Source organism: Antennarius striatus, chromosome 17 (assembly GCF_040054535.1).
Source record: "Antennarius striatus isolate MH-2024 chromosome 17, ASM4005453v1, whole genome shotgun sequence".
NCBI lineage: Eukaryota > Metazoa > Chordata > Actinopteri > Lophiiformes > Antennariidae > Antennarius > Antennarius striatus.
Genome location: NC_090792.1, coordinates 11,754,853 through 11,774,607, shown reverse-complemented (window position 1 = coordinate 11,774,607; position 19,755 = coordinate 11,754,853). Strand labels below are relative to the sequence as shown.

Here is a 19,755-nt window from a genome sequence, read left to right as displayed (position 1 = left end):
CACCATATAATTACGTCATCACTCTGCGCCGGTAAGTGACATTTGGATAGAACGTAATGCACGTGTGTCCAAACGTTAAAGGCATAAGAAAATGTACTTCACTTTATTTCTTCGTGGTTAACGTCAACAGGAGTGTAATTTATACAAAACGACATAAGATTACTACTTCCGGTCAAATTAACGCTCCTCTGAATCGTTTTATTCGGGACTTATGTAAACAAGGCAGCTCAAACATGGAACAGGCAGCCATACATACAGCGACACCGGCGGAGGAAAATGTCACGATATCGAAAGAGAAAATCACATCAGAATCTGGAAAGCGCAAAAACGATGATTTAGATCAGTCTGCGTCAAATCGCCGTGGGAAGAGGCAGAGAGGCGCGGGGGGTAAGAAGCTTCGTCCGGGGGAGAGATACGTCCCCCCTCCGCAGAAGAGGAACCCCGGAATCAGCTTCGGTCAGGAGCATTTTGACGAGACCACCTACTACTTTGAAGGTGGCCTGCGCAAAGTGTGTCCGTACTACTTTGAGTTCAAAACCTATTGCAAAGGTCGCTGGATTGGAAAAAGCCTCCTGGAGGTGTTCAAGAGCGAGTTCAGAGCCGAGTCCATCGAGTATTACCGGATGGCAGCGAAGGAGGGTCGCATACGGCTGAACGAGACCCCTGTGGAGGACCTGTCTGTGGTGCTCAGGGTCAGTGTCGGCAGCTCACCTGTCATTCTTAATGACAGAATACTAGTCATGTGGCATTACAACACATCAATAAACATTGCTTATAATAAAGAGTGAACGGAACCACACATGATTTTATGATAATCAATACTGATTGATTGACTGATTCTGGAAGTTCCTGTATTCGAATGCTGTTCTGTTTTCCCCCCAATCTTCGTGCCTTTCTACAGGGATGTGTGAGCCTAATAAGTGTGTAAACATTTTGTTCCAGGTTGACCAAATATTTTTGATTAAGAATTATCCTAAACCAAGTTTAAAACATTGAAAAGCTTTCCTCATATTGGTCTTGAAATTATTGAGTCTAACTCTAGCATAAAGTTTTCATCCTCCTGCCTCTCCACAGAATAATGACCACATGAGGAACACGGTCCACCGCCATGAACCCCCTGTCGTCGGGAGACCGCTGGAGATTCTGGTGGATGATGGCAAAGTGCTTGTGGTTGATAAACCCGCTTCCATTCCTGTCCACCCCTGTGGTCGCTTCCGTCACAACACGGTGATTTTCATTCTGGGAAAAGAACGAGGAATCTCTGAGCTCCACACGGTCCACAGACTGGACAGACTTACCTCTGGTGTGTTGCTATTTGCCAGGACATTGGAGGCCTCAAAGAGACTTGACCAGTTGGTTAGAGACAGACAGGTAAGGTTTGTCCACTTAATGGCAATTAAAGATTTCTTTGGTTTAATTATTCATCTCATCTTTTCTCTGCAATTGCTTTAGCATCTATCAGTCTCAAAAATATCCCCCATTTGTATTTGATAACAGCTTGAAAAAGAGTACGTGTGCCGAGTAGAGGGGGAGTTTCCAGAAGAAGAGCTGATTTGTGAGGAGCCCATTCTGGTCGTTTCATTTAAAATTGGTCTTTGCCGGGTAGACCCAAAAGGAAAGGAGTCCAGAACCATTTTCCAGAGGCTTAGCTTTAATGGAAAAACCAGTGTGGTCCGCTGTTTACCCCTGACTGGCCGAACACACCAAATTAGGGTCCATCTGCAGTACCTGGGCTTCCCCATTCTCAATGATCCCATCTATGGGTCCTCAGCCTGGGGTCCTGACAGGGGGAAGGGGGGACTGGTGGGAAAAAGTAACGAGGAGCTGTTGCAGGCTCTAGTAGAGGAGCACCGCTCTCAGGAAAGTCTTATTTTGGACATGCTGGATGATAGAGCTGAGCATGAAGCAGATAAAAACAAAAAACCTGAGAAAGAGGCAGAACTAGACGGCGCCTCTCAACAGAACACAAGTGGAGAAAGTCATCCCACACAGATTGTCACACAAGTGACAACAGGTTGCAGCTCAAGCACTGAGATGATGGATAAAGTGAGTCACGGCTGCACAGACATGAACACTTGCAACAAATCACCAAAATCTCCATCTCCAACCAAATCAACGGGAATTCAAACAGAAACAAGTGACGCACGTTGCAAAGCTCCTGCAGGGAACAGAGACCATCTGTGCAGTGATTGTAAGCTAGTTCGACCAGATCCCACAGAGAAAGAACTCATCATGTATCTCCATGCATTACGCTACAAAGGGCCTGATTTTGAGTATTCCACACAGCTACCTGATTGGGCCAAAGAGAACTGGGTGGAAGCTGATTGGAACCAAACGGGTGAAAATAATTGATGAATAATCGGTTACTAGTTTCTTGTAATTCACCCAAAACTATTAAAGGAGGAGGTAAAATGCTCTGAGGTATTTTTCATTTTGAAGTGATACAACATCTATTTTGTTTTCTGTAACATCTCTGAATTTTTTTCGTGATTTGCTACCTCCAGAATGATTTAATTTGACTTCAAAGTGTATTTTTTTTAAGATTTGATTTTGAGTAAGATTTGTTGACTGTTTTATGATTTAATTTTATCTCTTTAAGTCTGAAATATGTCTGGTAGACTTAACAAGTGATTAAAAAAAGTATAGCAAAAAATCTCCAGGAAAATAAATGTTTTATTTCAGTTTCTGAAAAATGTACACATAGACACCAGTACGTAATTATGGTGGTGACTTGTCCTGTTCATATAAAGACATTTAATTTTCTTCAAGGGAAATATAATCTAAGTGAAGGCCTGTTTTAGAACTGTGATTTGTCAAATATTGAAACCCAGTCACTTTAGAACAGAAAAAATGTTTTCTGTCCAGCAAATATAAGAAACCAAGATACCAGAGAAATAAAGCACTGCAGCTTTATATAATTCATAAGAAAATAATCAAGAGTTAACAATACAGCATAAGGTTTAAGAAGTCTTTGAATGATAAATAATAATAATAATAATAAACCTTTATTGTCCCACAGTGGGGAAATTTGTGAAAAGAAAGAAAATGAAGAAAATGAATCAATAAAAAATAATGAGACATGGTGCAAGCAAGGGTGTGGCAGGAAAAGCTTTACTGAGAAAATAGGAAGTCACTTCCTCAGAGGCTGAAACAATATTTGAAATCAAAGTATGATTAAGCTTTACAGTGATAATCAAATGTTGTTTTATGGATGTAGTAAAGCAAGAAAATTGATGGAATAAAGAGTGAAAAAATAGAGAAACAATGAGAAATATGTAATGCTTAAAATGAAGTGATTAAACTAATGCTTAAGCAAGAGTTTATAGATAACAAGGTTTCTTGAATGCTTAGATAAAAGTCAAAACTGTGCCAAGATGGCTGCTGGCCCCAGCAGGTATGTGGCAGTATGAAGAGGAAGTCACATCCTCTCAGGCTGAAAGATGGAGGGCTTTTACCTAAAAGGCCGAAAAGCTAAGACCAGGATGTTGAAGGATGCAGGCTGGAAAAAGCAAAGACATCCCACAAAGAGAAGGCTTGAAGCAGTGCTGCTCGTGGACACATTGACAACAAGTCATCTGGTCCAAATCACCATCACTAAATAGACATATTTCTTATTCTACTCATATAAATGAAACATCACTTGTGTAACACAGCACGTGGTTCAGCACATGAAACAACCATTTTGAGGATCATACCAACCATGTCCTAAATGCTGCTGTTACATTTTTACAGAAACAAATCAGCTGTGGGATGGATGAAACAGGTTTCTGTTCATCATTCCATTGATGTGTCTTTAACAATATAGCAACACGATTTACAGTATATACGAATTGTAATTGAATGGATGATTCAGTATATTAATCCTTAGATGTTTTGAAATCATCCTTTGCTGTGAAATACGTATGTTGAATTTGTTGGTTAAAACTACAAGAATTTGCTGCTTTCCTTCATTTATGTTGGCAAATTGGTATTCTTTATGGACTGTTGACTGAACAAAAGACGCTATTTGAATTACCTCTTTGGGATCTGGGAAACATTTTTGCACCATTTTGTGACCAAAAGACTAAATTACAAACATAATCAGCAGATAAATAGATGTAAAGAATTTTTAATTACAGTCCTAGTGGGACGTAGACTTAAATATCTTCTTCTGAAAGGCTAACACACAGACACCCACAAATTTAGGAACAGTATTCAGTCTTACGTCATCAACATTGTGTAAACCTGCATTTAGCGTTCTAAAACTTTTTCCATTCAGTACATTAAGTAAACATTAAACTTTCTGGAACTGACACTGAGAAAAACCGCTTGACTCTTAATGTAAATAGTGAAACACTGAATGCAAACAAGTCATGACACAACAAATGGCACATTGCTACTTTTACATTTCTGGTTTTCTTGACACACTGTACATATCACTACCAAATATGCAACCAATGCATTGTAGTTAAATGATGGTGTTTGCCACTCAATGCAGTCCTTTGTCTCTGTCCCACATTAATCTTCAATATTCAGAAGTCCATGAATGTTTATGGCTTATTAAGGTCAATTCCAGCATAAAAAGGCCAGCGGCTGTCACAACATAGTCTGTGAAGGTCAAAAAATGTTCCAGGCACCAAGTGAAATTTTCAGCACTTGATGATTATTGTGTTTTAACTTTATTTTCTTCTAGTGTGATACTGGTTCAAGGCTGTGGCTGAAAAAGCACCTTTCAACATGCTGGGCTGATAGAGTCATGCTTTCATTTGATTTGTGGCTGAACTCAGGCTCAGATCTCATTCATTTGTTGAATGCACTGTAACAATCTTCATTGGACAACCATGCTACATTTGCAGTTAGCGTTTTCTTTGAAAATGGCCTGACTGTTTCTTTTTTTCTTTCCACAAACTCAGGCAAATGCAGGTAGTCTGTTTTCTTTTCATAGCCATAAATGCAGATTGTTGCAAAGATCCCTCTAACCTAGCTCAGGATGTATCTTCCCTGTATCGGTCTCTTTTTATCCAGATGTCTGGCAGGTCTGGCTTACTGTTTGGTATGATGACTGCTTCTTCACTCTGACTTGTGCGGCCTTTATTGCAAGTCTCATAAACTGTTTCTCTCAATGAGAGACGAAGAGTATCTCTCTTCCCATTGAGATGTCCTGGTTGTAACTGAGGCTCTTCTTCCTTTTGAAGCGTAACGGACGGCCCTGCTTCAAAGTCACTCAGGCACGTTTTGTTTGAGTCCTTTAGGCCGTCATGTGGACTCTGGAAGGAGAGCTGGCCCTCACAGGAGTGATGGTAATGATGGAGGCTCTCCTCTGTGTTTTGTTCATCTTTGCTGTGGGATGCCTGGTCGATAGTCTCCAGGGTGTGGCTGATGATGGTCTCCTCTAAGCTAGAAGATGAGGAGACTGATGTATTGCTCCAGTGCTTCACTCTGGAAAACTGACCTCTGCATGTTTTACACAGCAGCTTATTCTTAGCTACATCCTCTTGTGTCAAGCCCACAGGGAGCAGAGTGTTTTCTCTGTACGGAGATGACGTCTGGAAAGCAGGAGGCGGTTGACGACTCTTATTTCGAATGCTACACAGCTCATCACTGTTCCCGTCCATGCTATTCCTGCCCACATCATTCCCACAGTATTCGATCTCATCTGAGAGCACAGAGGGTTGGTTGGAAAGCTTACTGGTGCAGGTGCTGTTTTCAAAACTGTCACTCAGTCGATAGGCTAACGGCTGCAGCTCGTACTGCTCAGGGCCCTGGCCTCCACTTCCTGCTGCCCGAGTCTGTTTCTGTCTCTGATGATGGTGGTAGTTGGGGTACAGGTTGTCACTTGACTGTTTCTCATTACTCCTCCTCATTGTAGATGAACCAAAGGCCCCATTTGCAGCTGAAGCTGGCGAGGACCCATTCTCTGCTGCTGAGCACGAGGATGGTGCACCATGAGTGTGATATGAAAAACAGGGCAGTGTAATCTTCCCACAATTTTTCTGGGGTCCAAAGAAGCAGCACAGTGACTGAAAAAAGAAGGTTGCAAAACCACACGCTACGCATTTCACCAAAAACAGAAAAATTCCCAGTTTTCTGAACAGCAAGGCTGTAGCGGGCAACATGAGGATACCCATGGAGAAAAAGGCACCAGATACTATTGCTACAGGACACCCCATCCTTTTAGTGGAGTGTGCTACTTTCCCAATTTTGTCTGAATGAGGAGCCAAGCTGTAGGATATGCAATAGTTAGCAACAAAGTCGACCGACAATCCTGCCGCTGATGATATAAACAGGGCTTCAATAACGCTTAAGTGCCATTCAAGAAGGACAAGGAGTCCGACGGTGACAAAAACACTGCCGCCCACTGCTATAGTCCCATAAATGCTCAGAGGAATATTGCAAGTGGTTAAAAGAAGCACAGCTAGTGTGAGGGCGATGGAGAAGCCTGCTACTACCAGAGTCTCTGAGCTCAAAGACTGTTGTAGGTCAAAAAGAGACAGGTTGCTGATAAACCATCCATTCTCTAGCCCGCGTGGTGCACCTGATATTTCCCTGTTAAACCATGTTTCAATTTGCCTGTAGTAAAGACTGGTTCTGCTGAAGTTGAAGCTGTAGAGGTACGTTGTTCTGAATGTCAACACAAGGGCAGCAATCTTGCCATCTGCTTGGAAGTAGAGTCCTCCTCTGTGGGCCAGATGGCCCTCGGCATGCCCCTCTGCCAGCATCATACTGAGACAGTTCTCAAAAACCCCAGGAGGGAAAGGGAAAGGGATGTCATTACAACAAAAATGGAGGGAGGCGTTGCTCTCTGAGCACCGCTGGAGAGATACCCACTGTATCAGGCTCTCCACAAGACAGATGTTGTCTGTAGTTGCGTCTTCATTGTCTGTTGATGGCGGGGAATAAAAGCTTTGGTTCTGAATTCGTCCACATAAGTCCCTCAACCAAACCTGAGAATCTGGGTGGCTCATGTTAAATTCTGGATCAAGATCCAAAGACCCGTTGCTCTTTGGGTTGAAGTGATCACTGTTATCAGTTGGGCGGATTCCCCAAACGAGCATTAATGTGACAGGTTTATCTTCTCCATTCCTTTGTCTCTCAAACATAAACATGTGACGATACTCTGCGTCGTATCTTTCAAACGGATGGCTGGAGCGGAAAAGCTGGGTGATCCTGCTGTCCAAGGTGGGCAGCTTCATGCCTGGGTCAATGCAGGACATGTAGGTGCCCCCAGCAGCCAGCACTGCAAACCAGCACACCCAGATATACCGGAATTTCACCACTCCACAGGGCAGGATTTTCATGAATAACAAGTTGCTAGTATCTGTCAGGCCTTTTTTAAATTCTCTTAGCTTCTGCCATAGAGTGAACACGCATCTCTTACGAGAGCTGGTATCCCAGAAGCCGCCTGTGGTTTTGAAGCAGCACGGTTTCCACCCCTGCACAGCAACAGATGCCTCTGTGTAGTGCTCACGCAGTACGAAGCAGCATGGCAACCACACTAATGACAAGATTGAGCTAATAAATGAGGCAGTTCCAAGGTAAACAGAGAAACATCTGATTGCTGTGATGCTGCTGAGATAACCAGAAAAGAAAGCTGTGCTGGACGTTAACCCTGAGGATAAAATCAAATAGCCCACTTCCTGCAAAACCCTGTTTATTCTCTTTTCCAGGGAGGCAGAGGGATTGTGGGATAACTGCAGATTCCAGAAATCAGCAAAAATTAAAACATGATTGGAGCAACTTCCCAGGAGAATAAGAGCTGCTAAGAGGTTGACTGGAGGGAAGAAGGTCAGGCGAAAAACTACTTTGTAGATGAAATAAGAGGTCAAGAGGGAGCCTGTGATCGCTATGGCAGATAATGCTACTATAAAGAGAGAGTGGATATAAAGAGACATGGTGATAAGAAGAGACACAACAGCCAGGACAGGATAGACTGCATCTCTTGCCAGGTAGTACTTGAACAGGGTCTGTTTGATGCCAAAGTCCATGCCAGTGATTGTCGTATTGTTGTACGTTAGCTCCCTACCCTCAAGACTATTCATATACATTTCCATCATATGTTCTCCTTTGTCGATGGGTAAGAACAGAAGGCTGTACTTCAGAGTCGGAATTTGATATTGCACAGTCTGTGGGCCGAGGAAGTCTTTATCCACCAGGAAGTGCAGGATTTGGAAGACCATACGGGATTGTTTACAGCGAGACGGGACCGAGGAACAGCCGCCATGTTTGGGTCTCTCAGCGCAGGCTTCCACCAGATGTCCTCTGTGATAATATGGAGCGCATTTTCGGAGAAGGTTCAGCGACTCAGACACCTGGTGTGAAAAGGAGAAAGTAGAGTTTCCTTTTTTGAAAATTGCTCAGGCAATAAAATATGCTTGTTGTGATGTAGTGTGTCACATTCATTTTCCCTCAATCTGCCAGCTTCAAGTCAAAGAACACCTTTGACATTTCAAGAAAATACATTTCCATGTATTCCATGAGATGACTGTTGAACTTTGAAACAAAATAAAGTATGAAATAATTCAAATGGTTTGACAACACAAACTGATGCTGAGGCTTTTCTGTACATTAATACGTAGCAATTTGTGACATAAATCTGTAGCTGTACTAAAATGTCATAGTGACTTAACTTAAAGCCTATTTGTATTGGGTTATTCACAAGAAAAGCATCTGAATCCAAGTTAGGCCACAAACGTTTCCAATTCTAAAATCTAATTATATTTTAAACAAGATAACTATCCACCGATGAGGATCCAATGTTCATAAACAGAGAAACATCTGATTGCTGTGATACTGCTGAGAGAACCAGAAAAAAATGCTTTGCTGGACTTATATTTATTAAATGTTTTAATATAGTTTATGGTGTTGGAACAATTAGAAGAAAGCTGCACTACCTGATGTGAGGTGAGGCTGGAACAGCAGGAGGCATTCGTGAGGACAGCTAAGTAATTCCCTAGAGACCAGCTCGGACAGCAGCTGCCTCTTGGCGTCCCCTCAGCCTCCCCCCTCACATGCTTCTGGCACAGATTCTGGAACTGAGCCTGGGAACTAATCTGTATCAGACATGGGGAAGATTTTTTGAATGCAAGCCCAGTTTTGAAAACATTTCATGCAAATCAATTAACTGTAGCAGACACAAGCCACATGATGTAGCATTTTAATCCCCCCACCATGAAGTGTGATACTCCTCGGTATGTCTGTCTGTCTGCTATAAATTTTTGCCTGGAGCATGTCTGACAAACCTGTCACACTAGGTTCACCACACTTATCAGCCTTATTTAGTGCTTGTGTCTATTGATGATTTGAATTTAATACCAAATTCATTTTGAGTAGTTTCAATGGAACCATTGTTTTAATACAACTCTAATGGACAGTTATCTTGTCCAGACCACATTTAGGAAATTATATATTCTACCTTTACCGATCTTCATTTATATTCACGATTAATAATTGTGCCTTGCAGTAGTTTAATTTCCCTGGAAATCATATTTTGAGTTTGATCTGGAAATACAATTAAATTAATATGATCTAACTCATCTTGTCCATGGCATATTTTGTCATCAATATCCACTACTTTACAGTAGGCTCATTGAAGAATAGACAGTATGTTATACACTGATGCATTTTTTTCTCAGACTGTTTTTAAAAAAAGAGTATTTGCTGGAAGAACACTTGCTGCCAGGCGCGGTGGCCAAGTGGTAAGGTGTCGGTCTCGTAAACCGAAGATCACGGGTTCAAACCCCGTCCGTGCCTGTAACACTTGTAACAGCACTCAGTTTTTCTTGGGTGGCAGTTCCTCAGTCCACTAAGTCTAAGTTGCTCATTAGGGCACACCACAAAGGAGCTGCCTGCCACTCTACCTCCCCCTCACCCAGGTGTGTTATGGGCCTGTACCCACCATATACTGTATATGCATGTGACTAACTACCAGTGTGCGCTAGAGTGGACTAACAATTTCCCTACAGGGATTAATAAAGTCCATTACACAGGAAGATATATCATTGTTTGATGACTCTGGGTTTAAAGTAGAAAGACGACATGAACAAAAGAAAGAACAATTTTGTACCCTGGATTGCTCCACCTCACACATGGCGTGGATGGCCTTCAGGCTCCAGAGACTGGCTGAATTTTCTGAACGAAACACCAACTGAGCCAAACGCTCGTCTACATGGAGAGGCAGATGGATTGAACAAACAGGAACAAGATGACAAACAGTGAATCAGCAGTTGTCAACAGTTCATATTTGTGAGGAGAATTCAGGCAAACCCATTCAAAAAAGAAAATTCTCCTTGTGTTATATTCTGCTGTCATAAAATAAGAAAAAAAGAGGAGTATTTCATCAACCAGCACATGAACATTAAAAAAAAGCTCTTTTATTCTGAGGTGGTTGGTATTTTTATTGTTACTATAATCAGTGTAAATCTGAGAGACTTATTTGTCATCTATTCACATGTTGAGCAGTAAAAAAGGGCTGGCCGACCTGGAGCATCACAGAGGAAAGTGTCTGGAGAGGAATGCCTAGCCAGCATCCTCTTTATCCGACGCGCGGAGGAACCCTGGTCGCTGGCAGCCTCCCCAGGACTAATGCAGATAAATACAAAAACACATTTGTACATTTTTAACCTTATTAATCCTATTACGTTGTTTAATAGTAACACATGATTATCATCATAAAAGGTTTGAAATGAAAATGGGATTATCACTGCAACAAGGACCCAGGCCATAAGATGGTGCTATTTGAACACCTGTGGTTTAGAGGATCTTCGGTGGTTAATATTTTATTTGACTGTTAGTTAATATGTTTGTCTGTCTTTGCCCTGCTGACCTTTTTTTGAGCTGTTGTGGCAAGGAAGAAAAAGTTTTCCCTGGGCCAGTGTTCTTCTGAAGCTCCATCAAGCTGGACTGGCGAACTCCAATGTATGTTCCCCGTGGCTCAAAGCCCTGCAGAAAAACCACACACACAAACACACACACATAAAGGCTGCAGAATGGAAGCTGTTATCCCATCTGCTACTGAGCATCACAAGCGCCTTTGAACTACAGGAGAAAAACACAGTGAAGTAGCTTTTAAGTAGATGAGTGTTTGATGCCATCTTTACAAAATGAGCCCTTAAGCACAAAGCCTCTCGTACCCCTGATGTAAATCCTTTATATTCATTATTAATCATGCATTGATGTCATCCACATATTGCATTTTCACAATATTGGCATAATCACGGTCAATCCCAAAAGCATGTAGATATCCTCCAGTAAATGTGATTTTTTTTTGAATCACTAAATCAGAAATATAACTGAACTACTGTTGATTTCAGGAGTCTGTAGAGAAACAGCAATGAACACTCATCCTGAATTAGTGATGGATGTTAATGGAGTGGAGATGTGCTGCGCCAAGAGAGAACACAGGACTGTATTCTAGACATTATTTGCTTTGTGTATGACTGTGTGTGTTTGAGCCTCACAAGCAGCGGGTCGGAGAAGTCTGGCAATGGACCGATGAAGAGTCCAGCCAATGAGCATCCAAGCAGAAGCACGACACAACCCACCAACATGGCTAACGGGTAGCTGACTATCACTTGGGAATAACTGCCAAATAGAAAACCACAAAAGAGGAAGTCATCAGTGACACTGAGTAAAAGGTGATCATCATTATACCTGGGTTTGAAACTAAAAATTGGATTCAGTTTCATTTTCTAAGAATACAGTATAATACTGTATGCCTGTAAAATCATTGAAAGCTTTATGAAAATAATAACTCAGTGTACATTTGAGAACATTTCCATATAAAAGGACAGTAAGTCATAGAGGTAATACACTGACATCACTTTTCCACTGGATCACATCCCTCAGTTGGACTGAGAGGCAAAAATCCTGCACCAATTAAGCTATTACCTTGTTAAATTTGATGATGTTATTTAATAAAAAGCAGCCGGACTCAACAATGGTCATACATGTGGCCAAGAGTTAGGTTTCCTGACATTTATGTGTTATTTGTCCACTAAGAAACACAAAATGAAGTTAAAAACCTCAATGCATTGTCTGCTGGAGGACATGATTTGGCTGCTGGAATGAAAGTAACAAGGGCATCAATGGATATTCCTGTTGCATGTGGACACAAATATTATTTCACGACAAAGTTGAGATTCATGTTTTCATGCTGTAGCACTGATGTTTGCAGTTAAGTTTGGATAGATGAGCAGTGACGCACAGTTCCTCATTGTCATATCCTTCAAGATGAAGAAAACTTCATGTGGATAAAAATGTTGCTTTGAGCAGTCATGACAAGTATTTGGGATCTTAGGAGGATTGTTGACCACAGATGCTCAGCCACAGATCCACATTTCTATTCCTATCTTCTGGTTTTATCTATTTGCTTCGCTTTTCTTTGGCTTTCAGAAGTCGTTAAAAAATGCTAGTTCAAATTTAATCTATTTGCACAGATAGACACAACAGTTCTTTCCCTTCGGAAAGGGTTTTTGTGTTTTTGAGCAAAATGGCAACACGAGTCAATAAGAGCTATCTCCCACTTAATGCGTAAAACCACAGTGTCTTAGTTCCTCCTAGCACAACCTTTATAATTTTGGGAAATCATTGGAAATTATATTTATTAAAACTCTTGTTGAGTGTTCGAACGCCTCAGACACAGAGAAACATTGTTTCTTCTCACTGACCAGCTATTCCTTCCTCACCTGACTGTTACCCCATGTCGCTGCGTTGGTGTCTGTGTCCCACTTTTACTTGACCCATGCAGCCAGTGACATCTCGCCGCACCGTGACGAGCAGAGCTACGATTGTCCATATGTCTCACTTTCACCACCAAAGCTCCTTCAGATTGAGGGCCTGTTTTGTTTGAGTGACAGTTGTGGCAGATGTTTGAATTGATTGGCCTGTAGTGCCTGCAGTGGGGACATATTTGAGGCTGCAGGGAATCGTAGCCCCTAGCTCGAGGATCCTGTGGAACCTACAGAAAACAGAAAATACATATAATTACATGGAGGATTTTGGAATATTCATTTGTGTGACACAATGACAATTTCTGCAACTATTTCCAGCCTTTCGAGACATTTTGACACAGTTTTAATGGTTTCTCATATACATGTATACATACGTATATATACGTATACGCTCACAATACAGTGTTGAAACATACTTGGTGATAAAGTTGGCAGGAGGAAGAAGGTCTGCCAAGGCTGCTGCAGCTGTCACATAGCTCCCCATCAGATTGGATGACTGTCAACTGGGCCTCAGCAGCACAGTCGCTGTCAGGAGGGCACAGAGACACAGCTGGGATGTCGCTACGGAGACAAAAAGACAGCAGGAGAGAAAAACGGGTTAGAGGGTATGACAGGAATAGCAGACAAGAAAATAAATAAATTGTGCAAATGCAAATGTTGGAGAGGAAATGATAGATGAACTGACAGATAAGCAGGAAAGAAAGAGACAAGAAGGTGGAAGAGAGTTTCAGTTGATGATTTAATTAAATCTGTGAAACAATGCTAATATGCAGACGGAGATCTTTACCATATGGGGAGAAAAATCCCACGCAATGATTCCGTAGACCCTGCCATAATAATTACGTAAGGAATGGATTTCTTTTGGGTTGGTTATCGCAGGCAATTTTTAAAAAAATAAGAGGTGTATGAGAGAAAGAGGAGACAGAGCATGATGGATGTTTTCACATCATGTCCCAAACCCCATTAAAAGAATGAGACGCCTGTCAAGGATACCTGACAACAGACTGACTGATGGGTGATGGCAGCAGTCAAGACAGCCCAAGAATGGCTTGTGTAATGATATGAGTTTGACATCCAGGCTAGTGATGTTTATCTATCACATTCCTAACAGGTGCTGGAGAATCATCTGTTTAGCCACACTGTGTTGCTCTCAGGATGGTAATGTTGTGTGTTCCACCAAATCACTCATCCTAGCTGTGGTTACCTCTGCTGTCTGTCAGAAACAGATGACAAAAAATATGAAAGGAGTTTGATTTTGTTTTTTGTTTATAGCTCCCATATTGTACTCTGTTTAATTAATTTCACACAGCTGCCAAATGTCCAACTACATTGTATTTGAAATGCGATTGCCCCAAAGTGATGCATGGTCCTGAATTTCAACTGTCATGAAGTTGATGAAATGAGCTCTCTTGAGAACAGGCTGTTTGTCTGGGCTGGTCAGTAACTGTTAATGATCTCCCTCTGTGAGCGATGTCTGTGTATGTTCTCATTCATCCAGGTCATGGTTATCCAAAGGTGTTTAAATTAATCCATTGATCGCCTGTCAGTGTCAGCTACACGCCCCTGTTGAGGTGGATGCACATACTGTAAGTGCACATGCATTTATGAGCATGTGTCTCCGCAACCTCTCACTTTTACTTTCAACTTTGTTACCACTTATGTTTGTTTTACTTCTTTGTTATTTTCTGTCTTTTTTTATTATATAATTAAATTTTTATACAGTAATCATGGAGGTACTTTCACTCTCAGTCAGCTGACAGTGTCAACTCTATGGCTTATTGTGTACACATGAGATCAGGTGATCAAACTGAAGCCGACTCGCATTTTTCAAAACACCATGTGTCTGAAGATAGAAAAAGAAATCAGTGGAGACAACGGATGAGTGATGATGATGGAACAAGACACACACACGTATATATACTGTACGTATATTACTATACAACCAACAAATACGGCTGTATATGTACATAAGTATGCATAGGTGTGTGTGTGTGTGTGTGTGTGTGTGTTGTGTATACATACAGTATATATATATATATATATATATATATATATATATATATATATATATATATATATATATATATATATATATATATATATATATAGACACACACACACACACACACACACACACACACACACATACTGTATATGTAGAGAACTGAAAAACCCTTTAAAAATATAAAAGTTATGATATGAATAAAAGGTGTTTACCTTTTCATGGCCACGAACAGATGACACAAATTTAAAAAGATGTTCAAATAAAATCACTAGAAAGCAGAAACAAAAAAAGTCTATTTGTTTTCTGAGATTGCATGTAATCGTCTGGCAACAAAAGAAGAGCGCAACATATGATTGCATGGGAATGTGATTGCAGAAAATTAAACTAATGGTGTGTTTTTTCCTTCCTTTAAGACAACAAATATGAAGATAGTTTATAGACCAGGCCTTTTCAGTTTTGTTTTTTGACAGCCAATTTTAAAAGAAAAATCCAATAATTGCTGGTTTTTGGTTTCCATTTTCAGATTAATGAAATTTAAATTTAATTACCAAAGGATATTCATAGGAAGACTCTGGATCTGAACAAGGATGGCTGTAGACTCTAAATTGTTTTCCATTCCCTTTCCACTATATTAACATATTTTTTTGAACGCTCGGTGTCTGAAGCCTCCACAAGGCAGTTCAGTCTCCCATCATGTCACTGCAGCTGAAAGCAAGAGTCCCACAACAGTATGGAATTCATTATATATACATTTAAGTCACATTTTTTGACTCACTGACTGACTCACCTAACTATAGCCCTACAATTTGGTACCACTAGAGTTTCCAATAAAATTTGCAATTATTTAAAAAAAACCAACCCATCAACAATATTTCACTAATGGTGGTTAGTAGTAGAATTTTTAGAATTTCACACATAATGGACTCCATACAGTTCAGCTACAATCTGTTTTTAGTTTTTGTAGCATTATTATTGATCTATTCCATGCAAATATGTATGCATTAAAGATCAGCAGACCTGGAATATACTATGGATGACCTGATCATTTACTATATGGAGAAAAATATCATTTTTTTAACCTTAAATCTACAGGACTAGACTGCATGTAACACAGTATTTGAAGATTCATTCTAATCCCTTGCTTCGAAGCCAGTCATATAATTCTCCTAATCAAAATTTAAATTTTGAAGAGTCTCTAACATTGAATCTAATGTAAAATAAAAACTACACTGTGTCGCTGCAGCTTCATTTCACCAAATGAGGAATGAGGTCCGTGTAGTCTACCACATGATTGTTTTTCCACAGTAGACTGGATGCTACCACACTTCCTGTCTTGTCGCTGTGGCAACAGAGTAAGTCAACAGAGCCTAAGTGACCTCACGCAGTTTTATTTTCACCCCATAATAAGAAGCACGTATGATGATTCATCTGATGTTGAATCGGTGGTTAGGGGTAGTAGAGGGATTATGGAGCTGATTAATGCTGGAGCTCAGTGAACCTGAATAATCTGTCTAAGAATAAAACCTGTAATATGATCTGAATGATTTTCAGTTTAGTGTAGCATCATAATTCAAAGGCACCATCCAAAATGATTCTAGCAGCACTGATCTAAAATAGCTGACTTTAAAACTGAATAAAGATGTTTGTCTAAGGTGGTGTTTATCTGTCCTACTTTACATTCCCTCTAATTTAACATGATCTTGTGTGGTCTGTTGGAGGCAAAATTCTAAGCTGTAGAAACAGTTTTAAGGCCACAATAAGACATTTGCAAAGAGAAAGATTGAAAATGAATGAGAAATATTCGTGTCTGTCTCTCCCTTTCTCAACCTCATCTGTTTCATTAGCTTGAAACTCTGGATGTCGTCAGGAGATACAGCCTTAGAATCCCCCACCCCCACCCTTGTTTTTTTCTCAATATTAATAAACACAAATGATCTAGGGGTCAGCTTTATACAGGAAAAGAGCAATTTTGACCCAGAGACACAAATATTTGGATTTTTCTGACATGTTGACAGATTTCTACTGTTTCTACTCCACATCATGTCATGTTTGAAACCCCTTGGCCATTTGTGTATACAGCACAGTCAGTTACAGGGTGACATTAGTGACAGAGAGCCAGCAGCGGAGGCTGACATTGAACAGATCCTGCTGAACTGTCAGTGCATTGTTCTGTTTCAATCCAAGTATATGGGGCTGTTTATTTTAAACCTGGCAATTTGTTCTGTTAATGATTAGTAAATATTGTTTAACAGCAAAAAATAAAAGCACGTAAAACATTATGTCAATTCAAACTATTTATGATGCCATTAAAATACTGACATATTCAAGGCTTTCATGAATCAAGTTATTCTATTTGAACTAAAATGTTGTAATTATCCCTTAAAAGTAAGTTTAAACATTGCCTGATCATCTCTTTGTTTTGCCAGCAGCACATAATGATGAAGACCGATTTAGGGGTATAAGTGAAATTAATAGCATCAGAAATAATATCCAGAACAATAAAACCCTTTTTTCCATAGTATAAATACAGCTGGACAGAGCGGTACTCGCATCGACCACAGGACGATCAGAGAGTCCTCGGGTCTACAACTGTAATCTCGTTTATTTTTCCACAGTAATCAAATTACACCTTCCGAACCAGAGAAAAAACACTCACCTCTGACAAGCCTTTTGAACCTCTCTTCCATCTGTGGGGTAATCATCCATCACTATCGCATCCGTGCTGTCTCCTGTCATGGGGCAAGCGTCCATCTCCTCCAACTGGTTCGACTCTTACACTGAATCTGAAGCAGGAAATTATAAAAGCACGTTCATTTTTGATTGGTCAGTCACCATCTGCCCAGACTGAGCCCACGAGGATGAGAGGTTCGGGTTTGTACCTGCGGCTGCTCCCACAGAGCAGCACCGGGGATGTTGGGGTTAATCTGCCCCCAAGCCGCGCTCTGATTGGCGGAGCCGCGATGATGCTCGGGACGCTGGCTGGTCGCTGTCCAACCGATCGCGGTGCTGGAGGAAGATGAGACGAATAGAATGCGTCACTACCTGAGTAATAATCATGGACAGCAGATACAGCTGCTGTTTAAATGAAGGTGCAAAGACGGTGATGATGTGTCCGATTAATTCGACCGTGTGCAGGGACTTCCATGATGGCATCGTCGTGGTGTGTAATAAATGAATTAACTACACATTTATTCTACACACATCTCAAATGTCCTGTGATGACATCTCATCAAGAGAGGGGCTGAGATCATCACTATCTATCTGTCTATCTATCTATCTATCTATCTATCTATCTATCTATCTATCTATCTATCTATCTATCTATCTATCTATCTATCTATCTATCTATCTATCTATCTATCTATCTATCTATCTATCTATCTATCTATCTATCTATCATGTGAAATGTTCTTAGTTGTTTCTCCGTAATTTTGCTCAAAATCCAACCATCTGACAAACTGATGGATGAAATATATCGTCTGAGGTAAACGTTGTGGATTTTGAATTACTGTATGCCTTGCACAACATAAAAATGTTTACTGACAGCATTGTAACTATTCTACCAAGGCCCAATGTATCATTCAATTCAATCATGCCTTATGCAAATTCAGCCTCATAACTCATAATTCTTTTGACAAAACAACCACCAAACTAAACAGACACAGGTAATAACATAACCTGCTTGCAGAGGTAATAAATGCAGTTTGTTGCTATCTTCTTCAGATAAGGAGAATCAGAACATTAATTTAATGGACCCGTATTTCCCAATATTTTCTATATAAAGTATAGTGTTTTTCTACTAGTATTACCTCACCTCCATATTATTTTTTGAGGTAAAAAGTTCGACTGATTCCCGAGAGGAGGTAAAAAGAAGGAGAGGAACTGATCTGGCAGTGCTGTCTGACTTGCTGCTAATAAGGCGGCCGCTGGTCTGGCTCCGGTTATGAGTATGAATCATGGCGCTGGGCCTTTGTGTCTGCATGGAAAGAAATTAAATGATTTATTAGTAGAGAAAGGCAAAGATCGTGAAGAGGAGGGTGTGAGTGGGTTCAGTGGAGACAAAAAGTGCTGTTTTGTGATTTTAAATGAGAAGCAGAGACAATGAATGGAGGAATATCTGTATTTCAATATCAAAAGCGAAGCCTAATTCATATCTGTTGGTGCTTCAGTGAGTTCATCCACCCATTTTACTGCTTCCCCTCTGCAGGCTGTGGGGGGCCCAGAGCCTATTGTATCTGACATTGGGTTTGAGACATGTTATACTCTTTACACACAAAATTCACACCCATGGGGGTGGGGGGCTTGAAGATTTGGCAAGAATATTCAAAGTTAACACAGAATGGCCCACAATCTGGATTCCAACCTGCTGTCTTGCTGAGCCATGATGTTAAAAATTGCTTCATGTGTAGTAAAACTAGCTGACTAAGCTCCATGAGGCTGATTCGGGGGGTGGGGGTGGGGAGTGTTTCAGACAGTTTATGCTTGATGTCCAAACGATGCAGCTGGAAGCTCATAAAACCAGATGTTGAACCTCAGAGCTCGGACTGTCCTCAGACTTCACAGGGGAGGGGCAGGTCTGGTGACGGGTGGAGTTTTCTGAACAACCTGAGCTGCAGCTGATGTCATCAATGTCCTGCTGACTACAGATACTGATTAAGTGCATCCATATACTGTAGCAAGAGGGGATGGCGCTGGGTAGGTGGGGGGTTGTGAAGTTGAAAGTGGAAGATCTCTTGGAAAACCAAAGGTGGAGTGAAGTACATCCCTGAAATGTTATATGATTGAGGAGAATAAAGAGCTTTGTTGCCACCTGTTGGACAGGTTCTGCAGGTACCCGCAATGAAGTTGTCCCTCCAGGAGGGAAAATGTGAACGCAGGTACTCTTCCTGTGATCTGAACAAAAGCAAATTATCAATATCTTGTAGTTTCAGTCAACTTATTTTGATAATGAAATGAAAAGAAAAATCAGGAAATTTTTGAGTTTTATTTCAAACTTGAATGGCTTTGTTTTCTCCCTTTTCTGGAAGTTTCTGTTCAATAAAA

The 19,755-nt window shown here is 40.7% G+C and overlaps 2 protein-coding genes and 1 non-coding gene across 3 annotated transcripts; 2 read left to right on the top strand and 1 right to left on the bottom strand.

The window, feature by feature from the left end:
• The first annotated feature begins 34 nt into the window (after positions 1 to 34).
• Positions 35 to 2,631, top strand: rpusd2 (RNA pseudouridine synthase domain containing 2). The gene is made up of 3 exons (XM_068339167.1): positions 35 to 692; positions 1,075 to 1,371; positions 1,498 to 2,631. The coding sequence occupies exons 1-3, from the start codon at positions 57 to 59 to the stop codon at positions 2,350 to 2,352; spliced, it is 1,788 nt and encodes a 595-aa protein (XP_068195268.1). The 5' UTR covers positions 35 to 56; the 3' UTR covers positions 2,353 to 2,631.
• A 1,382-nt stretch (positions 2,632 to 4,013) lies between these two features.
• disp2 (dispatched RND transporter family member 2) lies at positions 4,014 to 17,538 on the bottom strand. The gene is made up of 10 exons (XM_068339348.1): positions 17,369 to 17,538; positions 13,124 to 13,268; positions 12,663 to 12,934; positions 11,663 to 11,693; positions 11,436 to 11,558; positions 10,793 to 10,917; positions 10,457 to 10,557; positions 10,043 to 10,140; positions 8,871 to 9,029; positions 4,014 to 8,288 (listed from the first exon to the last, which is right to left on the bottom strand). Exons 1-10 carry the CDS (start codon positions 17,461 to 17,463, stop codon positions 4,965 to 4,967), a joined length of 4,473 nt encoding a protein of 1,490 aa, XP_068195449.1. The 5' UTR covers positions 17,464 to 17,538; the 3' UTR covers positions 4,014 to 4,964.
• On the top strand, positions 9,658 to 9,729 carry trnat-cgu (transfer RNA threonine (anticodon CGU)). Its single transcript has one exon. It is a non-coding gene; the product is annotated as a tRNA-Thr (tRNA).
• Positions 17,539 to 19,755: the final 2,217 nt, after the last annotated feature.

Coding starts and splice junctions, on each gene's coding strand:
- disp2 (XM_068339348.1), bottom strand. CDS start 17,463: ATGGACGCTTGCCCCATGACAGGAGACAGCACGGATGCGATAGTGATG. Junction 10,558..10,792: donor CTCAAAAAAAGGTCAGCAGG/GCAAAGACAGAC, acceptor TATCTGCATTAG/TCCTGGGGAGGCTGCCAGCG. Junction 10,141..10,456: donor TTTCCTCTGTGATGCTCCAG/GTCGGCCAGCCC, acceptor CTCTCCATGTAG/ACGAGCGTTTGGCTCAGTTG.
- rpusd2 (XM_068339167.1), top strand. CDS start 57: ATGCACGTGTGTCCAAACGTTAAAGGCATAAGAAAATGTACTTCACTT. Junction 693..1,074: donor ACCTGTCTGTGGTGCTCAGG/GTCAGTGTCGGC, acceptor GCCTCTCCACAG/AATAATGACCACATGAGGAA. Junction 1,372..1,497: donor AGTTGGTTAGAGACAGACAG/GTAAGGTTTGTC, acceptor ATTTGATAACAG/CTTGAAAAAGAGTACGTGTG.